The sequence below is a fragment of the Zeus faber genome, assembly GCF_960531495.2.
Source record: "Zeus faber genome assembly, chromosome: 20".
NCBI lineage: Eukaryota > Metazoa > Chordata > Actinopteri > Zeiformes > Zeidae > Zeus > Zeus faber.
This window is the reverse complement of record NC_137207.1, coordinates 6,498,292-6,524,656: the sequence shown is the minus strand read 5'-3', so window position 1 is coordinate 6,524,656 and position 26,365 is coordinate 6,498,292. Positions and strand designations below refer to the sequence as shown.

The window sequence follows — 26,365 nt, the reverse complement described above, 5'->3', positions numbered from 1 at the left end:
GAGGATGGTCTCCCGCAGCTGCATCACGGTGTTCCGCAGCCGCAGCTCCTCCTCCTGGCCCCCGGCGGTCAGGTCGGGCAGCAGGGTCACCGGGCAGCTCGCGTCGCCGCTGACGGGCACGGCGCGGCAGATGTACCGCTTCCCGTCGTCGGCCTGGCCGCGGCTCAGCGCGAACACGCCGAGCAAGCCGCAGAAGAGCGAGAGCATGTCGCCCCGGCGGGTGCGTCGACGTTTTCCCCCCCCCCAGCCCCGCTCAGGAAAGTTGGGGTTGGAAATTCGGCGGATTGAGTCGACTCCCGAGGCGGGCGGCGACACCGGAAAGCATGGCGGGAGGGGCTGTTTTAGCGACGAAAGGACGCGTTTAAAGCCGCGAAACGTGGGAGGGGAGTGAGCGCGGCGGCGGGGGCGGCCGGGGCGCCCGGTTTAGCGCCGCTATTCGTCGGCGGCCACGAGAGCTTCCGAACGCCCTTGGTCCCGTGGCTCTAGCTCTAGTTTAAGTCCCCTTCCCGCGGGCGGGGAAGGGGACTTCAACGGCGTTTCCATCCCGCCGCCCGGTTGGCTGGCACACGGTGACGGCGCCGATCGACCCCGCCAGGCCAGCGCGGTCGCTTACGTCGCTCACTTTCGGCGCTGTCGCGGTCTCCCTGTTTCCTGTTTTACGGGAGAGAGACATTTATTACATTTATTACATTTCACTGCATATACGTATGGAAGTATGTATATGTATGTGACAAATAAAAATCTTGAATCTTGAGAGGCGATTGTTTTTTCAAGTCGCGAAGGGAACCGTTTCAAGGCAGGGAATTCGTTCAAGTTATTGCTGAACTAAGGAATCCATCACAAGGCTTTTATATATTATATATATTTATATATTTATATATTACATTTTTTTATCTTATTCTATAAGTATTCCACTTACTGTATTACGTGTTAGGAGTCAGTTAGTCGGTCTATTAGAAAGGAATTTTTTTACTTTTTATTTTATTTTCAATTTTTTCCTAGGACATATTGTGTGCTATCACCGGGTGCGTTGCATTACATTTCACTGCATATATGTATGAAAGTATGTATATGTATGTGACAAATACAAAAAAATCTTGAATCTTGAAATCTCTTGAATCTTGAATATATCTACAGTATACGCATATAAATAAAAATAAAAATAAAAACAACACAAAAAATAAAAACAACACAAAAACAATACTTAGAGTATATACTGTAAGTATTGTTTTTATTTTTTAATAAAGCCAGCGATGGAAAAAAAAAGGCAGGATGTGTCGGTAAACAATTAGCAACAAGCGTGAAAGGTCAATAGAGCCATGCTGTGCAGAGTGGAGGGTGTAGGCCCGCTGGTGGGCTTTGAACATGGCCTCCAACCAAGCAGCCAGACAACAATGAGCCTTTTCTCCGACACACATCAGCTCGAGCAAGAAAACACTGAAATGCGCGGACTCGAGCTCAGGAAATGAGCACACGGCCATCTGTTTTGCCCGTAGAACAATAGAATTTTCCTTGATATTATTCCTTGGTTTATCTATCATTCTGTTATTTCAATAATGTAATTGCCTGCTTGCTTGAGCAGCACTAGATGAAGTAACAAAGCAATCGGAGAGGAGAGAGTTATAGAGGGGGCAGCGAGAGCATAAAAAAGGAGGGGTCATTCTGTCGGTTTCCTGGTAAAGATGTCTGACCATAAACACCTCCTTGGCCATCCTGCTGATTGTGAAAAATGGGCGCAGGCCAATTATCACCATCCCTGCCTGGAGGACTCACACGGTTCTTGGTCAATACTTTCCAGCATCGCATCGTTTTTCCGGTGACCCAGCGACACACACACACACACACACACACATACACACACACACACACACACACACACTGTGCCCAGCATTGAAGCTCACAAATCAATAACAACCCAACCCTCAACTTATGTCATTTCATGTCTGTATCCATTCCCAAAAAATTAGCTCACTTTAAGTTTTTGTGCTCTATATTCTGATTCAAAATATTACTGGGCTATTACCAAATGTAAAAAAAAAACCCCACATATTGTTCATAATAGCTTTAAGAAGCAGTGTTTTGCTCCGATCTCATATCAGAGCCTGCGTCCTCCAGGCTTCACCTGTGAAGTGGACGTACTGCACGGTACATGAGAGGCCTGAGATGGGAATGGTCATGAATGCCTCCACAAATAAGAAGATCCTCTCACTGCTTCTCTGACACTGGAAACAACGCAGGCAAACCCCGAACGGTGTTTTTTAAGAGCATCGAAAACAGCGGCCCCGGCTCAGATGAAACAGACAGACGAGTGCTTTTGGAAAGCGAGCGAGTGATTGAATCCTCTGATCTCCCTGTTAGAGCCACATGTGAAAGGATATGGATTTATGTAATACTGGATGCTTTTGTATAGAGCAGTCCTATGTTGTGCTCTGTCCGTCTGTCTGTCTATCTATCTATCTGTCTATCCATCTATCTATCTATCTATCTATCTATCTATCTATCTATCTATCTATCTATCTATCTATCTATCTATCTATCTATCTATCTATCTATCTATCTATCTATCTATCTATCCATCTATCTATCTATCTATCTATCTATCTATCTATCTATCTATCTATCTATCTATCTATCTATCTATCTATCTATCTATCTATCTGTCTGTCTGTCTGTCTGTCTGTCTGTCTGTCTGTCTGTCTGTCTGTCTGTCTGTCTGTCTCTTCATTCATCCATCCATCCATCCATCCTATCTATATTGAGCTATTAGCGAGATCGCACAAAGCCCCCTGCAGACAAATATCCTTTAGCAGATCAGGTTGTTCAGGTTTTAATAAGGGCTACTGAAAGAGGGGAAGTGAGGGTGAGAATTGGAGAGAGCACGGTGAGCGGGAGGGGGAGAAAGAGAGATGGGATGTCAGGAGAGGTGATATTCACCGAGCGAGAAATGTCTCATATTGTAGGAGCGCTCTGTCTGTCCCCATGGATGAAGCGGGGCATGAATGGGAGAGTGATAATTTAAAACCCATTAGGAAACTATGTAGGGGGGGGGGGGGCTTTGTCCGCCATTGTGCAAGAAACACATGTTTTGTAACGGCGCTGAGGGAAAATACATATGAGTCCAAATGGAGAAAAAAAAAGGCAAAAACATTGACATGACATAATTTCCAAGCCTTTTGAAACTGGTGAAGTACTAAGTCTATGACTGTCTGCAGACCATCAAACTCAAGAGTTTAATGCAAAAGCCGAGGGCAGAAGAATAGGTAAACGGACGAGGCCCAGAAAAGCCTTTTGATGAGATGTTTAATAGTTATAATTAATCGGGGCACAAAATCAAAGGTGGGGCTGAGGTCTCAGCTTTTGAATAGAAGAAGAATATTTAATTGTCACACAGCACACCACACTACAACACATGCACGCACACACACACATGCACCTGCTTTTGGATGGTGGCTGGTGAAATGAGGCCTCTGCGTTTCACCCATCCTGGCTTGTCCTTCCTCCGGGGCCACAGCCAGGAGCAGTGGGCAGCACTCGTGGACGGGGGACCTGGTGATGAGTGTCCATCGCTGGTCAGACGATGATGTGTGCATGTTTTTGGTGGGGGTCCTTTCTGACGTTAGGTGGAGGAAACCCCATGTGAGCACGGGGAGAACATGCAACCTCCACACAGAAAGGCTCCTATTTGGGAGATAACCCACCCGGAGCATGGTGCCAACAGCGCCCCAGGCGGGAATCGAACCCAGGACCTTCTTGCTGAGAGGCAACAGTGAAATGGGATCTGGATGTAATGACATGAAAATGAGATTCATGCAATACATGCATTTCCCCTCTACAAACTATGGAGCTCGGAGTTACTGATTGCACTTGCCTTAGTGCCCTGCTGCAGGCCTATTCCATGTAAGATAGAAGGTTAGCAATTTACTGAAAGAAAAAAACGAAACAAAAATTGTAAAATAGGTTCAAAACTAAACTGACTAAATGTCCTCCACTCAAAAGAGACGGCTTTCCCAATCACAATTTGCTCACTTCCTTTTGCGCCCAACTTCGGATCTTGAGTTAGGTTCGAAACGGAAAGGAAAATGCAACAGAAAGAAACGCTCCTTGTGGATGAGGTTCAAAAGTGAATTTCTATTTCAACACATCTATATTTTTGAGTTCTAAAGTTCTCAAAGAAAATTTTGAAAAAAAAAAACGACAACAAAAAACTATTCTTTCTTTGTTTTCTGTACATTGGTTCGCTAACTGTGAAGACGGCAGGCGACCCCCCGCATTTATATAGTCTGGCATTTTATGCATGTGTTATTTGGCTGGACAGTAGGGAACGCTATTTTAGTCAATATAACACAAATAAATAAATAAATATGACTATGAAATAAATGAATATGTATGTGAAATAAACCCTGAAATAAATAAATGAGTCAATAAATATATAAATAAATGTAAATACAGGTACTCCTCACTTAACTACGCGTTCCTGCAGGAAGGTGAACGCCGCGCTATTGTACGCAGCAGACAATACCGATTGGTCAGAGAGTTGGTCGTAAGTCCGAACGGTTGTTAAGTGAGGAGTACCTGCATAAATAAATTAATTAGTAAATATAGTTAAATAAATAAATAGTTGTTTCAATTTTAAAAAGGATGTTTATCAGAAGACTACTTTATCCATTTCAGGGGTCTTTTAATTCATAATGGCACATTTATTTATCTCAAGGAACTTTTATTTCATAATGCCACAATTCCATCTGTTATAGGGAAATGAATGTGGTGTGGTTATCTCACAGATTCGGAGCCGGCGGGGAGAGGAGGAACAGGGGCGGGAGTGGGACCCCGCTTCTGTTGGACCCCGGCGTCTGTTAAAGCCCTGGTTAAGGCTTGCCTGGTCAACCCGCGCACCTCCCGTAGCCTTTCACAGGGGTTGTGCAGGAATCCCAGGCCAAACTCCCCCTGCACCTTCGGCTCCAGTGGTGGCCCGGTCACCAAGCCCAGGCTGGGGTTAGGAGTTTGTGTCTAAACATAAGCGCTGAGGGAGGGCAGAGAGCGACACCGGGCTCTGACAGACGCCCCCGCCCACCACACCCGCTGCCGGGGAATGGACTTTGCACCCGGGGGTGAGGGCCCCTGGTGAGTTCAATGCTGAACTCACCAGGGGCCCTCACTGAGACTCACACATAGGCCCCACTGCCTTACTGTACTGTATGTTGCATACTGTACTGCATTCTGTGCCACTGTACTGGGCGATAGCATACTTTTCTGTACTGTATTCTGTATTGTTACTGTATTTCTGTGTTCTGTGTAACTGTATTGCTGTGCCGTACTGGTGTATACTGTACTGTATATCTCAACACATACCTCACTTCATTCACATGCCACTTTCCTGCACAAAGCTGTATATACATAATAGTCTATTCCATATACATAATAGTCTATTCCTTTCCAGTCTGTTCCATTCACTAACTGAATTACGTTTTAGGAATCAGATAATTTAGTTAATTAGGTAGCTATTGTAAAGGTCAGTACTTATTGTGCATACTCTCAATGTTGCAATGTCATTTCACTATATACTGTATATGGATGCTCGTATGTATATGTATGTATAAATAAACATCTTGAATCTTGAATCTTGCACTGTGCTGGAACAGCTGTCGGACGTGGTATACAAGGTGCAGCCGGTCAAGCGGAACCGGGTGGCTGGCTCCAACCGAGGAGGTGTCGTGGGCTCAGGACGAGCTCCGAGCCACCGCTCCTACCGCTGCTGCGTATGAGAGAGCGCCAACGGCAGCGCCAGCATTCCCCCTCTCTCCACGGGCTCCGAAGCTGTTAGACGACCACACCCCATTCAATTTGGATATGACAGCTGGAGACACGGCACTATATAAATAAATAAAGGTGGCACTATGAAATAAAAAAAAAGTCTCCTCAAAAAAATAAAAGTGATCTTTTGAAAAAGGGTCCTTTAAAAAAAATAAAAACAACTATTTATTTATTCAACCAAATGAATTAATTTGTGTATTAATATTTAGGCTTATTTATATATTTATTGCCTCATTTATTGTCGCTTTGGACAAAGGAGTCTGCTAAATGAGGATGATTTATTTATTTCATGATTTATTTCACAGGCATATTTATCCGTTTCATATGCATATCTACTTATTTATTGATTGATTTATTTTAATATTGACCAAAATGGCGTTCCACAAGACAGGACCAAGTGGAAAAACACACATTGACAAGTTGGCAAAAGTTTGTTAGTTAGTAAGCTGAGCGTGAGAGATTCCTGATGGCGCAAATTAATTGAATAAACAATCACAGACCTGTGGGCGCTATAAAACAATACGAGGGAACACGATCCAAAATAAACGATGAAATTAAAATGATTCATGTCGATTTTAGGTGTTTGTGCGATTTATTTTTCGTCGTTTGACAAGTGTAGCCACGCTATTAAAGAAATATATATATTGATGGCCCTCCACGGAATATAGTTGAATAGCTCTTCCCTGTTTGCACCATCTCTGTCGCAATGTCGCTTGAATGTTCTTCTCCCTTGTAAGTCGCTTTGGATAAAAGCGTCTGCTAAATGACTAAATGTAAAATGTAAATGTCAATCTCAGTCGTTCGCGGACTGCCATCTTGCGTTTCACTGAAGTAATGGTCGTTCATTTTTTTAAGGCACGAAAGGGAGACCGGTTGCCCTTTCGGCCGAGGTCCGCAAATACTGGAAATTGAGGCTAAATTGGCGAGCCAGAACGGCACCGCCGTCGATGTGTTTTTTAAGATGTGAATTAAAACCATAAGAATAAATTATACACAAATATTCCACACACGAGGCTACACAGCACGTGTGTCCGCGTGTAAATTGTGATCGCTTTGCTGAAAGGCGGGCTGCGCACTTATCCCGTAAACAACCGCATCACCAACAAGACCGTCGAAAATGATGGTCTTATGACCACTTGATTTGTACGGTGTATCCTTCCACCGGAAGTAGATAAATCAAATATGTTTAAAAAAATGGAATCACGTTTTAAATTTTGTAAAGATTGATTACACACCTGTATAATAATACGGTCAATTCAAATATTAACAATAATAAAAAAAATACGTTTTAAAAGTTGGGCGAAAATGACTGGGGATGCCGGGTTTTGTTTCCGTCTGGTGCGACGGATACAGAGGGATACGGTTTCCTGTCTGCGGTGCATGGTGAGTCCGAACGTACAGGCTTTTCTTACAAACTATTTCATTAATTTGCTACGTTTTGTGCCATGTGTTGGCGATCATGTGAATTGCACCGGTGAATATATTTATCTGCGGGGAAAAAGTTGCTTGCACTTTTTGCGTGTTTATTTTATTTTTTGCAGTACACTGTTGTGGGGAGCTCTTTCTTTCTTTAAGAAAGCTGCCGTTGCTCGTTAGCTTAGCGAGCGTTAGCCGGGTTGTATTGCAGGCGATTTTGGGGGAAGGGCTCCATCGTTTTTTAATTTGCGTGACGTATGCTTTCAAAGCTTTATCTCAGGCATGGAAAAGATAAACGCGGGATGTCGGAAGGCGGTTATTTAATACAGGAGTCGTGCACGAATACAAGAATCCAACGCGTTGTGATGGCGTCATGAAGGGGGACGCCCCTTTATGACGCGTATTATTTTATTCATGGCCGGGATTCTATATATTTTTTATCTTATTCTATAAGTATTCCACTTACTGTATTACGTTTTAGGAGTCAGTTAGTCGGTCTATTAGAAAGTAATTTTCTACTTTTTATTTTATTTTAGTACTTTTTCCTAGGACTTCTTGTGTGCTATCACCGGGTGCGTTGCATTACATTTCACTGCATATATGTATGGAAGTATGTATATGTATGTGACAAATAAAAAAATCTTGAATCTTGATCTCTCTTGATTCCAACGCGTTGTGAAGGCGTCATAAAGGGGCAATAAGATGCCTTCACAATGCGTCATAAAGGGTCCCCCTTCACAACGCGGTGGATTCCCTGCCTAATGCCAGCTATTTTCAACTTTTTTTTTTTTTTCCATATAAAGAATCTTCTGTTTGATACCCACTGGGACCCCAATCTGAGAACATTTGTATTGTTAGACATGATTTGTTTTTTTGTCTGCACTAGTCAGGGAGATGACAGTGGAACTATGTTCAAAACATTTATTATTGTACATTATCTGAGGGTGCTAACATCTTGTCAATGAAATAGTGTTGAGGAATTATCTTAGAATAATTCTGCTGGTGGTCCCCTTGGGGTCTTTAAGGAGGTTCATGGCAATGGATTGCACTGATTGTGAATTGATTTTTAGATCAACGAGTTGCAGGCATTGTATTCGATCACAATCATTTTTGGTCCCTTTCTTTTCTGTGCAGTGCATGACATTATTTTAAGACCGGCGCAGACTGCTGTCTGCCCCCTACCCCACCGCAGCGCTGGCGCTCCCGGCCGGCACCATGGCATTCGTGCCTGCTCCTAGCCCTACTGTGGTGGACCAAACCACACTGATGAAGAAGTATTTGCAGTTTGTGGCTGCACTTACGGACACCAACACACGTGAGTTCCGACAGTTTCACGTAGGACTCGTGAGATTTTGACGCCTTTGAAGAGTAGAGGTGTAGTCACGTACCTTTATAGACTTGAGCAACTGAGAACGTATTACTGTTATGTAAAAGTTTTAATTGTATGTATTGATAATTTTTTGCCACAATGTATTGTCTTCTCTGTCTTCTTTGCATTGGTTTAACCATAACTGTGAGATAATACAGACAGCTTTCTGATGTTTAATTAACATTATGAAATCGCTTGTTTTACCAATGGCTACGTTGCTGGGAATTTTCCAATTCATAGTTAAATGGAATGATGGAAGAATGAAAATTGTAATTTAATTTCTATTCAATATGCTGTGGTATTTTTCATTCCCCCCAATTACATTATTGCTAATGGTATCTGGGTGCAGTTGAAACATAGGAATTACCTGTTTACACGCTCTTGCACTAGTTTCACTTTTGTACAATGCCTTTTGGAATAGTTGGTGACGTCGAATCACACTCTTTCTTAAAGAAGAAAGAATTCATACATAACTTTATAGATCATTACCAGGCTGTGTTTGAAACTTTATTGTCTTGGCGTTATAGAAAAGCAAAACTACATTGTCCAGTCAAATTGGCTCTGCACAGCATGGGGGCGACATGATGAGAGCGATATGCTTTAGCCCAGACGGAGGGTGTGTGTGTCTGCGAGAGCGCGTGTGTTCAATGAGCAAGTGCGAGTGTGTTTGTTTATGTGCCCTCCGAATAATCTGGGCGCTGAAAGTAAAACTGATAAGATCTGAGAGCCCCCCCTGCTGAGTAATGCAAAAAAAACACGGTGGTGCGCGCCATTGGGGCTTTTGATTAATAGCCAAACCGTGTCCTTGTGCACGCAGCCGATGAGACCAAGCTCAAGATGATGCAGGAGGTCAGCGAGAACTTTGAGGTAAGTGCGATGAATGGTTTGTCTGTGGCTGTTTCAAGGGGCGATGCTGGCTCTATGATGGATGGATAGATACTTCAGTCAATTTCAGTGTCTCAGCAGCTCACATCAAAATGGTGGGAGAAAAAGAATAAAGCCATACTATAAACAAGAAAATCAAGATATAAATAAGATATAAATGTAGATACATAGGCGCTGGATTGAACAGTCTTGGATTGGTAATGCCTAGAGCGACGAGGCACAGGCTGGTGATGTCAGGTGAAGGAGACAATGTGTTGAGAAATGAATGGAGATGGCTTCCTGACATCATCAGATTGTTCAATCCACACATTTTAATCAATTGTTTTCCTAATACAATAATTGTTGTATATCTGGTTAACGACTTTAGTAGTCGACGAGTTTGAAACCCCTAATATACACTAAACCTAATGATAAGCCACAAACATAACCTAAAAATAACAGATCAACAATAACAAATAAAGATGAAAAAGACCTAAATGTCCTAAAATAAAAATATATATGGTCCAGTACAATAACTTATCAACAGGGTTTTTACCAGGTCCTTGAGGTGCTTGAATTCCACCCTCAGAAATGTAAATACTGGAATACTTTGAAAATAACCCTTTTTGTGCTGAAGTGTGTGAGAAGTCCTTGAATAACCTGTGATATTCCCCCTGGATTTGTTATTCAACTCGTAACCTAATAAAAATGTTGCAGAATTGTTTTTTGCGACATAGATTATGCCAGTGAAATTTATCAAGCATCAATGGAAATAGAATGAGTTAAGTAAGTAAAAATAGTGACAATGACACAATAATCCTCACATTAAATGTAGGCCTTAAACGGTCAAACAAAATGTTGGCAGTAAGCCTATTAAGTAACCCACACCTTCACATTAAATTCACTCATTCTGGTGGTTGTACAATTGTTTTTATTGAAAAAATAAAAGATTTTTGCACTTTTTAGAAAAGTGTCTGTGGATTTTAGCACTGAATGGAATTCTTGAGTTGACGTGTCAAAAATGGCAGAAATTCGAATAGTTTTTATACAAGATGAAATGACTGTCTCTCACCTGAAAATGTTTTTTTGGTGTAAATTATACTTTCAGAACGTGACCTCCTCGCCCCAGTACTCCACCTTCTTGGAACACATCATTCCCCGCTTCCTCACCTTCCTCCAGGACGGAGAGGTGCAGTTCCTTCAGGAAAAACCTACCCAGGTCGGTAGCCTCGCACGCCCCCGGACAGTTCCTCGATTTACTTTGTTGTCTCGTTTTTAGAAGAGGATGTCGTTTATTAAATACCCGAGAGCGTCTTTTTTCAGCAACTGAGGAAGCTGGTGCTGGAGATCATCCACCGCATCCCAACAAACGAACATCTCCGGCCACACACCAAGAACATCCTGTCAGTCATGTTTCGCTTCCTGGAGGTATGGGGGGGGATAACCTTCTCTTAAAAACCCATGACAGCAGTGTATTTATCTTTACTCACTTAAGTTTTCAGTCTTCATGTTTCTGGTTTGCTCCTAATTCGTTATAATAATGTGCATAATAAGTATATTTTAGTGCTAGTACCTTGTCTTACTCGCACATTGGTGTCCCATTCTTTCGTAATTTTCACAAATCTCAGGGTTTTTACCAGGTCCTTGACGTGCGTGACATTCATCCTCAGAAATTTAAGTGCTGGAATATCTTGAAAATAACGCCTTTTGTGTTGATGTGTTTCCAGAATTGTTTTTACGACATAAGATTATGCTAGGGAAAGTACATTTAATCAATCATGGTTGGAAATAGACACTAAATAATAATAATAATAGTAGTAGTAGTAGTAGTAGTAGTAGTAGTAGTAGTAGTAGTAGTAGTAGAAGATTGAGATTTTTTATATACAGGTACCCCTCACTTAATGACAGAGTTCCGTTCCTGCAACCAGGTCGTTAAGTGAATTGGTCAATAAGCGAGGACCCGTGTTATTTCACGGTAAGGGGGCGTGGGCATTGTGAACGCTAGTGTAGTGAATACTGACGGACTGCAGAATGAGACTGAGACTGAGAAAGGTGATGAGATGTATATAGTATATAAAGGGTTATGCGTGATGAGATGCTTGACGCTGAGACGGCGCGCACGCAGTGCACACGCCGTGGTATTATACGCAGCTGTTAAGAGAGGAGTGCCTGTATATGAATAGGCAGTGAGTCTGAGATTATATTTTGATGAATGAAGATCACAATGAAAATTGATTTGTTTTTGCATGAAGTCCGTGATAAAGTAAAAATAGTGCTTGAAAAAGTCCTTGACTATGTCTGAGTGAACCCCGTCATCCAGTGATTTAAATCCATTTTGCATCAATCGTCTGTTGTTGTCTTTGCAGATTGAGAGTGAGGAGAATGTCCTGATATGTCTCCGCATCATCATAGAGCTGCACAAACAGTTTCGCCCACCCATCTCTCAGGAGGTGGGATGTTTTGATATTCATTAATTATTCTGTGTTTTTACTTGTTGACTTTTATTATTCAAGGATTTTTGGTTAGGGTTTGATGTTTTTATTTCTTTATTTTTCTATTTTTTTGGTTCGCCAGGTAAATCTGCGTAATCTCATACATGTATTGATTTCTAGGTTGTATTTCTCTCTTCCCAGATCCATCACTTTCTGGACTTCGTAAAGCAGATTTACAAAGACCTTCCAAAAGTCGTTGTAAGTTCACCAGCGGATGTTTCTTTTTATTTGATTTTAATTTTTAAATCAAGTTGAGACTTTGAGTATTATTGTATTAGATTCTACATCTCTTCCGTACACAGTGAAATTCCTCCACAGTTTTTAGAGCAGAGCCCCCGATTGCAGCGGACCCTTGACTTCATCCCACTGACTCCCTGCTCTGTAATTTCCCTTTCTCAGATTCCTCTGATTCGTCTTCTCTTTTCCCCCCGACAGGCGCGATATTTTGAGAATCCCCAGGTGATAGCGGAGAACACTGTGCCCTCCCCAGAAATGGTGGGGATGATCACCTCGGTCCTGGTGAAGACAGCCCCAGAGAGGGAAGACAGCGAAACACGAACAGTAAGAAGCACACAATTCTCATGTAGTTTTTGTAGGGAACATAATCAGAGCTTATGTACAGTGGGGCAAAAAAGTATTTAGTCAGCCACCAATTGTGCAAGTTCTCCCACTTAAAAAGATGAGAGAGGCCTGTAATTTCCATCATAGGTACACTTCGACTATGAGAGACAGAATGGGGGGAAAGAATCCAGGAAATCACATTGTAGGATTTTTAATGAATTAATTGGTAAATTCCTCTGTAAAATAAGTATTTGGTCACCTACAAACAAGCAAGATCACAGACCTGTAACTTTTTCTTTAAGAGGCTCCTCTGTCCTGGACACCTCAAACAGTCACACTCCAAACTCCACTATGGCCAAGACCAAAGAGCTGTCAAAGGACACCAGAAACAAAATTGTAGACCTGCACCAGTCCTAGTGAATGACCTGCAGAGAGCTGGGACCAAAGTAACAAAGGCTACCATCAGTAACACACTACGCCGCCAGGGACGTGTCCCCCTGCTTAAGCCAGTACATGTCCAGGCCCGTCTGAAGTTTGCTACAGAGCATTTGGATGATCCAGAAGAGGATTGGGAGAATGTCATATGGTCAGATGAAACCAAAATAGAACTTTTTGGTAAAAACTCAACTTGTCGTGTTGGGAGGAGAAAGAAAGCTGAGTTGCATCCAAAGAACACCATACCTACTGTGAAGCATGGGGGTGGAAACATCATGCTTTGGGTCTGTTTTTCTGCAAAGGGACCAGGACGACTGATCCATGTAAAGAAAAGAATGAATGGGGCCATGTATCGTGAGATTTTGAGTGAAAACCTCCTTCCATCAGCAAGGGCATTGAAGATGAAACGTGGCTGGGTCTTTCAGCATGACAATGATCCCAAACACACCGCCTGGGCAATGAAGGAGTGGCTTCGTAAGAAGCATTTCAAGGTCCTGGAGTGGCCTATCCAGTCTCCAGATCTCAACCCCATAGAAAATCTTTGGAGGGAGTTGAAAGTCTGTGTTGCCCAGCGACAGCCCCAAAACATCACTGCTCTAGAGGAGATCTGCATGGAGGAATGGGCCAAAATACCAGCAACAGTGTGTGAAAACCTTGTGAAGACTTACAGAAAACGTTTGACCTCTGTCATTGCAAACAAAGGGTATATAACAAAGTATTGAGAGGAACTTTTGTTATTGACCAAATACTTATTTTCCACCATCATTTGCAAATAAATTATTTAAAAATCAGACAATGTGATTTTCTGGATTTTTTTTTTTCTCATTTTGTCTCTCACAGTCGAAGTGTACCTATGATGAAAATAACAGGCCTCTCCCATCTTTTTAAGTGGGAGAACTTGCACAATTGGTGGCTGACTAAATACTTTTTTGCCCCACTGTGTGTGTGTGTGTGTGTGTGTGTGTGTGTGTGTGTGTGTGTGTGTGTGTGTGTGTGTGTGTGTGTGTGTGTGTGTATATGTATATATATATATGTATATATATATATATATTTTTAAACTAGGATGGTCAGGGGTGTATATAAGATATAGATATCAGATATAATTTCATTGACATCAAGATTTCAAGACCCTAGAGCAAGGGTTTGGTGGGGAAGATATAAATAATTGCCCAAAACCGAATGAGTATATTATGTACCTATTTTTATTGATGGCGCGATGGACAACGTTTTTGTTTTTACTTATCATTCAATTCAAGAGTCAAGATTCAAGAGGTTTATTCGCCACATACATATACATACTTTCATACATATATGCAGTAAAATGTTAATGCAACGCACCCGGTGATTACGCACGCACCCGGTGATTACACATCATTATGAAGTTAATGTTGATTGCACAGTGTAATTGCTATAGAATAATGACACCATCAGCCTTTAGATTGGTTCCCTAAGTCCCGATGTCACATTGTATTCGGACTGCCCATTTATGTGCGTTACAGGAAGTGCGTCAACCAATGCGCAACCATTAGCGGAAATTGCGTAGGGTGGAGCAATCTGCTCCAGGTAGATCATAAACCCTTCAATATAAAAATGACTCTGTGGCAGTTTCGCCTCCCACACGCCACCCGAGTGGCCTGAAAACACCCGACGCCACAGGCACGGGTGTCACAGGACACCTTCAGAGGTCATGTGGAGTCCATGCCTCGACAGGGCTGAGCTGTTTTGGCGACAAACTAACAAAAATTGTGACAATTGCAATGTACCTATTCAGTGAACATCTTTCTTGTCTCTTAGTTACACAGTGGTGTCATTTACACGCAGCACTCTGATAGATTGTAAAACAATCTGGTTGTCTTTGTGACAGCGAAGCAAATTTTTTCATTATTGCTAATTGAAGAGAAGAAGAAAAGAAGAAACAGTCTTTATTTGTCACGCAACACACCACACTACAACACATGCTTGCACACACACACATGCACATGCTTTGATGGTGGCCGGTGAAATGGATCCTCTGCTTTTGACCCATCCTGGCTTGTCCTTCCTCCGGGGGCACAGCCAGGAGCAGTGGGCAGCATACGTGGACGCGCCCGGGGACCAAGTGATAAGTGTCCATCGCTGGTCAGACGATTGATTGCCTTCTATTCATGCAAAGCCCTTTGAGATGCATGTTGAGTATGAAAGGTGCTGTACAAATGGGGGGGGGGGGGATGCATTTGGCCAAAATAATTAGATTAAACATATTTTTTTTTAATTTTATTATACGTACAGCCGTTGTTACAGTACTGACTTCAACCACTGGAAGGCGCTAGTGCACCACCGCACCAGGCTAACATCTGACTCAATGACCCTGCTCAATGCTCTGACAGAAAATATATAATTTCTAAAAAAACCTTCTCGGAAGGGCAGATGCAGGCACACAGGCTCATTATCCAGCTGTGAATTGTTTCACAGCGACACACTTATGCGTTACACAGACACACGGGTTGCTGATCAGCTATGAGTGACAGATCATTTCGTTTGTGTTTTTATTTATTTTTTTCCTCTCTCTTCCAGCACACCATCATCCCACGTGGCTCCCTGTCCCTCAAAGTATTGGCAGAGCTGCCCATCATTGTGGTGTTGATGTACCAGGTCAGTCCTCTACTGTACTGTGCACAGTGAGCTTGTCTCCCTAAACAGCGGTATTAAAATCACATCATGTTGTTAAACTTTCATAATGATCTTAATGATGCATAAATTAATATGGAAATAAAAACATTATTTTCACGGGATTATACACTAATTAAAACATACTTGTGAATATTGTATTCAATTTCTCCCAAGTTCTGTAAATTAATAATTGATAAAAGTATTAATTAATAAAAAGTACCCACCACTGTACCTTTAAGCCCTAATTTGACATGAATTATATTTCATGAAATATGTTCATTTAAAATTTTTAAATGTAATGGTTTATTTATTTTATGATAAGTCCTTGGCAAAAAAATGTTGAATACCACTGGTTTAAAATATTTGTCTATTTGGTGGTACATGCTTAAGAATAACTAACCCTTAATAGCTATTGAATATTTTATTTTTCTTTGGAAAAACATCAGGCTTCAAGACCAATCTATTAGCAAAACCCACCTACTGCTGATCTATGTATTCGTTTCTGGAAGTTATCATTTGCAGGGCTCAACACTAACTTTTAAAATTAGTTTCCAGGCTGACAACCAGGTATCAGCATATGTCAGCTTAATAATGAAAATGTGACCTCACATAATGTTAAAAAATGTTATTACAGTTGTTTCATCTGATAGATAAAATAACTTCAATCTTCAGAGAGGAATAAACACGTATCAAGACAGAGACAAGAGCTGTGATAACCCTACTCCTCTGGTCAAGCTTGGTCTGATCGTGCTTAGCCTGTGTCTCTGTCTCTCTCTTACACCCACATGTACAGTATACGCTCCCCACGCAGACAATAAAACATAAAAAGTCCTGTTTGTCCCCTCACTGTTAACAATGGTAAATTTTAATCTATCTTTCCATTTGAAAGTAGCTCTCCACCACATGAGGTCTGAACCATGCATTATTAATGCTGTCTGCCTACAAAGATAAGAACTGGTTATTGTATTGTAACATTGTAATGTATGTTGACAAATTTGACCCAATTGCCTAGAAAAAAAATGAGACATTTCTTGTATATTTTATATTTTATTTTAGTTAAGTTTTGTAAGTACACAATATCGTTTCAGTTAGGTTGTTTTTTTTTTCCGAGTAGTTTTAACTAAAACGTTTTTTCACACCCTAGTTTTAGTTTAGTTTTGGTTAAATGTTCAGTGATGCAAACAAAAGCATTGCCAAAAAAGGTCTGAAATATACTTATGGTGGTAGCAGACTGTACGCATCACTTCCGACACGCATTACAGTTTTCCGAGCATGTAAACGCAGCATTGCTTTCGTGCGCTTTCAACCGGATAATAGAGCCGTGTCCGTGTCTTTAGTTCCAACGTAATATCAGAGAATGAGCCCACTAGTGAGATGGCGTCGTTCTCTCGGGCTGATTTAAAAAAAAAAAAAAAAAAAAAAAAAAAAAAGATGCCAAAATAGGTCACTGCACCCGCCTGTAATAACCTTGCTCTACTGTCGTCCACTGGTGCTTGTGCGCACCAGTGCACGCGCATGTGCAGCGTTCTGGCTCAGACTATAACAGCAATATTTAAATATCACTAATGCAACAACTTATTATTAATGCTACTTATTTTGGGGTGGACTTATTGTGGTTTGCTGTCCCTATTTTTTTGGTTAAAAAGTGGTTGCCAAAGGGGGCAAACCAGAGGCCACGGAATGGTTACCAATGGGCAACCATTACTGTCCAGCCCTGATCTACAAAACACAAATCCTGTCCGTGCTATTGAGCACATTGATGTCAAGATGAATGAGGATGATGATGAGGAGTTTTGAGTTATTATATTTCTTGTTTTCCTGTGTCTCTGCCAGCTCTACAAACTAAACATCCACAATGTGGTATCAGAATTTGTTCCTCTCATCATGAACACAATCATGCTTCAGGTCTCTCCCCAGGCCAGGTATGTATGTATGTGTATGTGTGTGTGTGTGTGTGTGTGTGTGTGTGTGTGTGTGTGTGTGGGTGTGGGTGGGTGTGGGGGGTGTATCTAGTTTGTACATTGTGTTCTTCGTGTTTATCCATTTTGTCGTTGTTTGTGTGTGAGAAGTTATTGTTGCTGTTGTCTGCATGTTTTGTGTACTATGCTTTGTGTGTTTACATCTTGGTGTGTTTCTGAAAAGCTGCGTAGCGTTTGACTCCTCGCAAATTTTGTTGTTTTTCCTCCACAACTTTTAAAACAGTTTGGGCGGTTTTCGAGAAAATGTTTTCCTTCTTACATTTCGTTTTCCTCTTATGTTAATTTTGTTGCCGGGCAATTAACCTGCCGGAGCCAAGCAAGAGTTAAAATGCATTTGAGTGAAGCTGCAATGGTCCGAATTGCCTTAGCTGATACCCGGTGGGGTCGGGAGAGGGTTGTGTTAAGCATTCTGATAGGAAGGAAATTGAGCAGAGTTGATTTAGAAAAATGCCTATACAGATCTGCCGGGCACAAAACAAGTCGTCCACGTAGAGTTTGCTGATGTGTGTTCATGGTGCTGTTTTCGACACAGGCAACACAAGCTGTACAACAAGGAGCTGTACGCCGACTTCATCGCTGCCCAGATCAAAACCCTCTCCTTCCTAGCCTACATCATCCGCATTTACCAGGTATTTACCATGCTTCACAAGAGGCTGACGGTGTGGCTACACTTTGGTCTTAATGCCCAGTTCTGATTTGCTGCGTATATCCAATATTTACACCTACTTTCCACGTGACCTACGTGTTTATGCCAAAAAGTTGAAAAAAGACAAAAAAAATCAACCCTGCATGCGCACCTCGTACTTAACCCTATGAGTACAGCCCTGTCGCCATCCACTGTGGATGCAAGTGAAATGTAAATGATAATTCAAACAATTGTTTTCTGAATCATCTTTCGAGGTACACAACCTCTAAATATTGATGGTCGACTGATATGGGTTTTTCACTGGCCGATGCCGATATTTATGTGGTCGATACATAATGGCAATATCATGTTGTTGTTTTTTATTTTATTTCATTTCTTGCATCTGCTAAAATACGACCATTAATAATAACAAATGAGACAAAAAATTGCCGGACTTAAATGAACATTTATTTACCACTAATGTTATTGTCTGCCTTGTCTCTGCAGTGCACTTATTTAAAAATAAAATAATGTATCAACTGAGGAAATTTCCACAGGTAATGAAAAATCTAAACCTTGTAAAAACAAAAACTAACTTATAAATGATAAATAAATAATTTTAAACTATTAAAAAAAGGAAATAAATAAACAAACGGCATCATATTAAAGGCTGATCGGGAAAAAGGCTCCCCTGTTACAGAAGTGCAGGATTTATTATCACGAAGTAAAGTATTTACACAAAAACATCGAGTTTTTATTAAATAAAGTCATAAGCCGGTGTAGATTATTTCAAAATGCCCAAATATCGACCCATCAATCGGTCGACCACTCAGAAATACATTATTTTATGACAAAGACGAAAGCGGAGAGCCCCGACTGAAGCCTGGGCTTGTGAGGGGCATGTGGATCAACATCCGTGGGATTGTGTAGTTGGAACTGTTGACCGGGAATAGTGGGTCAGTAATGTTCACATGCGTCAATAAAGTTTTGTTTGAATTGTCGCTACCTGTACTCGTCATGAATGTCCTGTTGATGACATTACAATTACAACGGCCATCAAATTCAGATCTACGCCTTTAGACAGAAGTCGCGTTAGCCGATATCTGATTCGTATCCAATTTATTTCCACCTAAGAACGTGGTCCAAAAACCGATATGAAAATGTCCAAATCAATGTGGATTTTTATTTTTTCCTTTTAAGACGCTCATACTACGCACCCGACACATGTGAGCAAAACGTAATTGGGTCATTTTAGTTGGCGGTGTAAACGCTGCCTCCATCCAGACCCATTCTGGATACAATTACCAAGGTTTTACTTTGAAGCATAAATGTCTCTACTCAAGAAAAATGACTCCAATTCAATCAATATCAATCCTGGTGACCTCAAGTTTATGGTCTAAATCTGTAATGTGAATAAAATGTATGTGTCGTTTTGAGATCCTTTGTGAATCTATATCGGTAGCGAGGAAGCGGTATTGCTGTATTATAGGGCTGGACGATTATGGATAAAATGATTATTACAATTATTTTGCTCAATATTGTGATCACAATTATTTTTATTATTTTGAATTCAGTCTTGTTAAGGGTATATACAGTACATCGATCAGCCACAACATTAAAACACTGACAGGTGATGTGAAAAACATTGATCTTCTCGTTCCAATGGCACCTGTCAAGAGGTGGGATATATTAGGCAGCAAGTGAACAGTCAGTTCTTGAAGTTGATGTGTTGGAAGCAGGAGAGCAGAAAGAAAAACGGTGGTTTTAATGATGTGGCTGATTGGTGTGTGAATAACATTTTACAAAAAAAAGAATGGCACCACTTGGCACCAAATAAAAAAGATTTTATACCAAACAAGAAGCTCAGTTAATAAAACCTGCAGGTTTTTTGCAAGAAAAAAAATTACAGCCTCGACGAAAAACAACATCAAATTGCACTCAGCTGCATAACTTTATGGGCGTGTCTGCACTGGCATATCCTAAGCGCAATATCTTTTGTGAATTGGACACTGACACGGTGCAGGTACGATCAATTAATTGTGGAGGCCGATATCGACATTGCGGTTAATATATGATAAATTGTGCAGCCCTCCTGTATTACAAACTGATTCCGTGTGTGTGTGTGTGTGTGTGTGTGTGTGTGTGTGTGTGTGTGTGTGTGTGTGTGTGTGTGTGTGTGTGTGTGTGTGTGTGTGTGTGTGTGTGTGTGTGTGTGTGTGTGTGTGTGTGCCATTAGGACCTGGTAGGAAAGTACTCTCAGCAGATGGTTAAGGGCATGTTGCAGCTGCTGTCCAACTGTCCTTCAGAGACTGCGCACCTCCGCAAAGAGCTGCTCATTGCGGCCAAACACATCCTGACAACCGACCTACGCAGCCGTATGTACATACTCACACACTCACCACTAGTGTCATTCTAGGGCTGGGTGGCAATGTATTGGTCTCTGGAAAAAAAAATAGAAAGATGTGTTTGTGATGCATAACACTACAACTATTATCAACCTTAATTTCTTAACAATGGAGCCACATTATTTCTACCTAAAAGGTCTGGAATGTGCAATAAGTTTTCTTTATATGAAAGATAAAATATCAGATACAAATTTGTACACTACTCACAAAAAGTTAGGGATATTTGGCTCACGGGTGAAATTTCAGGATGAACCTAAAATGCACTATTAACCTTTACAGGTGAACTTAATTTGACCTTCTCTAAACTTTTGAATGTACATGTCCAACTGTTCAATGTTTCAGTACTTTTTGCACAACTTGCTGTTCTCTAACAAGGAGCTGAACGGTAAAATTCACAACAGGTGTTTGATCCATGAATCGAACCAATAACTTTTGTGGTTCAATTAGAATTGGTTTTTAAACAGTCCTCTTCATCATGCTGTTCACATTTTGACGTCATGAGACCAAGACGACACCTAACAACTGATCAACAGTACCTCGCCATTGTGAGGCTTCAAACAGGATGTTCTCAGAGGGAATAGGCCACTGAGCTTAGAGTGTCACAGAGTGTCATCAGCAGGTTCCAACAGAGATGCAGAGACTGGAAGAGTCACAAAAAGGTATAGAAGTGAACATTCTTTGGCCACATCCCACAATGATGACCGCTGCATTGTGAACAGTGCCCTGCAGAACCGGATGATGAATGCCACTCAACTCCAGGCACATTTAAGGGAGATGAGAGGATGAGACGTGGTTGTCAAGCTGTAATTGATGCTCAAGGGCACATGACAAGTTATTGAGACATTGACATTTTTTGTTGTGGTATTCCCACCACTGTTGTTGGCTTTTGTTTCAATAAATTGTTTGAGCTGAGGAAATCACCATTGCATACTTCTACTTAAATGCCGTACTTTCATGATATTATATCACTGTAGCGTGAACTTTTTACATTTTCCATAAATTTCACCCGGAAGCCAAATATCCCTAACTTTTTGTGAGTAGTGTAATTGTCGCTTTTGTTTCGTAACCAAAACCTCTGAGGCTAAAGGACCTCTTTATCAACAGTTATCTCCAATTAGTTTATTGTTTTGTCTGTTGTTTTGCAGAGTTTATACCGTGCATGGACAAACTGTTTGATGAATCCATCCTGATTGGCTGTGGCTACACGGCTCGGGAAACCCTGCGGTGAGTGTGTGTGTGTGTGTGTGTGAACAATCCCACTCATTAGGCTCATTGGTGCCAGCCCTTCCCTTGCTCTTAGTGGCTGGTTCCTCCCCAGCATGGTTATCGGGCTGCTTTCCCCCACTGCCAGAGCGCGCACCCGTTCTGGGGCTGTCAGCCTGTCTTATCCACCTTCTTCTCCAGGGGCCAGGCTGTTGGGCCGGGGTGTCATGCATCCTCTCCTTTGGTCAATTAGAATCCCCCTCCACCACCGCTCCCTTTGACCCTGCCGAGCTGCCATCGCAACCGTCCCCGTCAACACATTAGTTGCCACCTCTAATTAGCGCAGAATGGAAAACCAGGCATTACGATGAAACTTGGCAGGACTATCAGTGTCTCTTATTAGCCAACCCCCTCCACTCCTCCTCCTCCCCCTCCTCCTCCTCTCCCCTAACTCCCCTGTCATCCTCTCCCTTTCTTCCTCACGTCCACTCAGGTAAGTTCCAGAGGAAGTTTCTGCGGCGCCCTGTGTGACCGCGTCACTTCAGCGACGTGGTTTTTCACCACCATCCCGAACTCTTTGAACCTTTTTATTCTACATTCACGAAAGGAAGAATGTAGAATAAAATACACATGAACAAAGATAAGATGGTACCTAATTGATCCGACAAAGAGGAAATTCAGGCGCTCAATGGGGGAAGCATGAATGAGAGTAACAATAGGAGAATGTACACTGAATTCACAATATAAACTGGAATTAAGCAGTCCAACAGTAAAAGGTAAAATAAGTAATAATACTAATAAATAGCTCAGCAATGTACAGCATAATTATTACAATGAAATGCAAAGAATAGTTTAAAAAGTATTTCTTTTATCAGATTAGTGCAAAGTAGCAGCATGGAGATATGTAGTAGGAAGTGGTAGCGTTGGCCTTTTCAAGCCCCCATATTCTATACATTAATGAACCCCGAAACATACATAATATATTTTGTTATGATTAGCTGAGTCGTGAAAACTTTCTTTGGGGGGGAGTCACAGGTTCCTCTGTTATTGATTCACTTCTGAATGGCTGCTGGACTGGCGAGGGCCACATTTCCCTATATAACTTTGCGGTGAACTGCCTGAGGGCTGTTGTATTGAATTTTATTTTTATACATGTTTTGTACAGGTTAGAAAACTGAAGCATATACTGCGGTTTAAATACCAATGCATAACCAGCTCAGGCAGATTGAGTGAACGAAAACATCTTTCATGTATTGGGGGGGATAAGAAAATTCTTTCACTTGTTTGAGTTCTGTTACTTGTTCATGCTCATTCATACCAAAACATACATACCTTTTACATAATAGATTTTTTCAGCTTGACAACATCACCAATGAATTCTGTTGATATGCCAATGTAGCAATGCTGGGCTTAACATTATAGAAGGATAGAAAAACAGACCCAGCTCAGGCCTCAGCCCTTGAAAAAAATAAAAATAACGATAATTAAATAAATAAAACTCTATCCCACTTTCCCCTCCCATCCAGACCGCTGGCCTACAGCACCCTGGCAGACCTGGTACACCACGTGCGTCAGAACCTCCCCCTGACGGACCTGTCGCTGGCCGTGCAGCTCTTCGCCAAGAACATCGACGACGAGTCCCTTCCGAGCAACATCCAGACCATGTCCTGCAAGCTGCTGCTCAACCTGGTGGACTGCATCCGCTCCAAGTCGGAGCAGGAGAACGGCAACGGCCGGGACATCCTGATGAGGATGCTGGAGGTAAAAGGCAGCTGGCTAGACGTGCTCAGATGAAAAATTGCAAAATTCCATCAATAGCAGGTAATGTAAACACACTGGTTGGCTCATTCCTCTCTTGCGTTGACATGTCCAATCAGGTGTTTGTGCTGAAGTTCCACACCATCGCCCGCTACCAGCTCGTCACCATCTTCAAACGGTGCAAGCCCCAGTCGGAGATGGGCGTGGTCGAGTCAGGCGTGCTGCCGGGCGTGCCGGCCACCCCCACCCCGTCCACCACCCCCGCCCTCCCGGCCCCTGCGCCTCCCACCCCCATCACACCGGCGCCCCCCACCCCCGCCACGCCCTTCGACCGGCCGGGGGAGAAGGACGACAAGCAGACCTTCCAGGTGTCGGACTGTCGCAGCCTGGTCAAGACGCTGGTCTGCGGGGTGAAGACCATCACCTGGGGCATCACGTCCTGCAAAGCCCCCGGAGGTGCGTTCACTGCACTCTAGCAGTGCTCAATAATATTTTTTAACTGGGATGGCTTTTTCCTTACTAATTTTGTTTTTAACTTAATTGTGACTGTGCTCTGTGATGTGGCTTCAGAGGCTCAGTTCATTCCGAACAAGCAACTCCAACCCAAGGAGACTCAGATTTACATCAAGCTGGTCAAGTACGCAATGCAGGCCCTGGACATCTACCAGGTAAGACTTCCAGCGGAGCAATACTCTACTAGCCCATCAGGGGTTTCAGTCAATCCTAGAGCCATTTCCAAACATGAGGGTTTCTTGGAAATGTATTTATTAGGGCTGTACCCGACTCAAATTTTGTCAGTCTAATCACATTTTGTTGTTCAATGCAAATATTCTATCAGCACTGGGGGGGGGGGGCACTAATACTATACTACTCAGAGTAGTAGTACCGTTAAAATCGTACCCATCCCTACTCATTCCCTGTTTCTTTGTGGCCCGTCCCTGTTGCTCCAAATAAAACAACTAAAAACACTGTTTGTATTTTTTTTATTTATTTGGAGGCGCTCTGCCCTCCATGATCGGAACGCACAGAGAGCCGTGTTCATGTGTCGTGGTGGAGGACTCACACATATAAAAAATATTTTTATAATTCCTCATTGAAATGTTATCCCCGTGCATTTTTGTAAGCTTCTATCTGTTTTGTCCTGTTATTGTAATGCACACTTACTGACATCAACAAAAAAAAGAACGACTGATCGTCTTCAAGAATCTCAGTCGACTGACGGGTTTCTGAATGATGATTCGACTCGTCGACTTTCAGGGAGCAGCCCTAGTATTTTGATAATTTTCACTGAATGTTCTGGTGGTGTCATTGTTTTACCTCTACATCCTTTACCCCAAAGATATCTAATATGTCACTTTACACAAACCCAATTGAAAATAAGGCCACTTGGTCCTCAGTTTGCAGTTTGGGGCCAATATTTTATCAATGACCCATAAGTTATCTTTTTCAAGCACACTTATCAAGTGTGGGATTTCACGGATACTGGCTTCGGGGGTCTGATCAAACAACACACTAAGCGGCTCCTGACGACGGGGTGTAACAGAATGGTGTAACAGCATGGTGTAACAGCGCCCCATCCCCCCTCCTGGCTAGGTACAGGTTACCAACAACCAGCAGACGTACATCAGGGTGGCCAACTGCCAGGCCGTGCGCATGAAGGAGGAGAAGGAGGTCCTGGAGCACTTTGCCGGCGTGTTCACCATGATGAACCCCCTCACCTTCAAAGAGATCTTCCAGACCACTGTACCGTACATGGTGGAGAGGATCTCCAAGAACTACGCACTGCAGGTACAGGATTATAACAACACTCGCCATGCTGAAGATCACAGATGTTTGTTTTTTTTCTCTCCAAGCAATGGATTGCGTGTCTCTTGCTTCCCAGATCGTGGCAAACTCCTTCCTGGCCAACCTGTCCACGTCGGCCCTGTTCGCCACCATCCTGGTGGAGTACCTTCTGGAGAGGTTACCGGAGATGGGCTCCAACGTGGAGCTCTCCAACCTTTACCTCAAGCTCTTCAAGCTGGTCTTTGGATCAGTCTCACTGTTTGCAGCCGAAAACGAGCAGATGCTGAAGGTGAGCGTAGATGTCAATGTGGACAGTGCAGGAACATCACTGTGTTTCGTACTTTTTAATTTGAAGTTGCCGTGCCTGTTACGAACTAGTTTCTGGCTTCTTCCTGCTTCTCCAGCCTCACCTACACAAGATAGTCAACAGTTCCATGGAGCTCGCCCAGTCGGCTAAAGAGCCCTACAACTACTTCCTGCTTCTGCGTGCCCTCTTCCGCTCCATCGGTGGAGGCAGCCACGATCTGCTCTACCAGGAGTTTCTGCCCCTCCTGCCGAACCTGCTACAAGGTGAGGAGGCTTCACCCTCTCTGCTGGGTTTGTACTTCTAAATGGTCCAGTTGCTCATCATTATTATTTGAATAGAATAACTTTATTTCTCTGAGGTGAACGAGACCTGAGTAATACAAATTATTTCAATTAAAACAATTATTTTCGTTGTCATTGATCGAGCACACAACTGCTGCAGGGCTCCAGACTGCAACCATTTAGTTGCATTTTGCGACCAATTGTGGAGACAGTGCTACTAAACTTTATAATAAATATTTTATAAAAATAATAATTTTATCGCACCAGTGCGGCTTGGGCGCCATCCCGACTTATTTATTTTACGTCTCCTCATGGTACGGAACGTATGGAACGGTGTAGAACAAAACCGTGCGTAATGGGGACACTTTCTCCGCTGCTCTCTTACCACCAGTGCAACTAGTGGAAAAAGTCTGGAGCCCTGTGTT

General features: G+C 42.4%; 2 protein-coding genes across 4 annotated transcripts in view; one reads left to right on the top strand and one right to left on the bottom strand.

Annotated features, from left to right (window-relative positions):
* nptx2b (neuronal pentraxin IIb) overlaps window positions 1–399 on the bottom strand; it is a 7,407-nt gene extending 7,008 nt beyond the window's left edge. For both annotated transcript variants that reach the window (XM_080021762.1, XM_080021763.1), the window contains exon 1: window positions 1–399. This exon is cut by the window's left edge and continues 234 nt beyond it. In XM_080021762.1, the coding sequence (XP_079877888.1) occupies window positions 1–207 (207 nt within the window). In that variant the 5' untranslated portion in view covers window positions 208–399.
* An 8,025-nt stretch (window positions 400–8,424) lies between these two features.
* The window catches only part of trrap (transformation/transcription domain-associated protein), a 115,896-nt gene continuing 97,955 nt past the window's right edge, over window positions 8,425–26,365 (top strand). Inside the window, exons 1-18 of one of the 2 annotated variants that reach the window (XM_080021039.1) lie at window positions 8,425–8,542; window positions 9,414–9,463; window positions 10,569–10,679; window positions 10,784–10,888; window positions 11,827–11,910; window positions 12,094–12,150; window positions 12,388–12,513; window positions 15,502–15,579; window positions 17,431–17,519; window positions 18,109–18,205; window positions 20,438–20,576; window positions 21,752–21,830; window positions 23,336–23,570; window positions 23,687–24,023; window positions 24,138–24,235; window positions 25,167–25,355; window positions 25,450–25,641; window positions 25,757–25,922. In XM_080021039.1, the coding sequence (XP_079877165.1) occupies window positions 8,443–8,542; window positions 9,414–9,463; window positions 10,569–10,679; window positions 10,784–10,888; window positions 11,827–11,910; window positions 12,094–12,150; window positions 12,388–12,513; window positions 15,502–15,579; window positions 17,431–17,519; window positions 18,109–18,205; window positions 20,438–20,576; window positions 21,752–21,830; window positions 23,336–23,570; window positions 23,687–24,023; window positions 24,138–24,235; window positions 25,167–25,355; window positions 25,450–25,641; window positions 25,757–25,922 (2,332 nt within the window). In that variant the 5' untranslated portion in view covers window positions 8,425–8,442. Of the gene's footprint in view, window positions 8,543–9,413; window positions 9,464–10,568; window positions 10,680–10,783; window positions 10,889–11,826; window positions 11,911–12,093; window positions 12,151–12,387; window positions 12,514–15,501; window positions 15,580–17,430; window positions 17,520–18,108; window positions 18,206–20,437; window positions 20,577–21,751; window positions 21,831–23,335; window positions 23,571–23,686; window positions 24,024–24,137; window positions 24,236–25,160; window positions 25,356–25,449; window positions 25,642–25,756; window positions 25,923–26,365 lie in introns of both variants that reach the window. The other variant, XM_080021038.1, reaches the window with a different exon arrangement.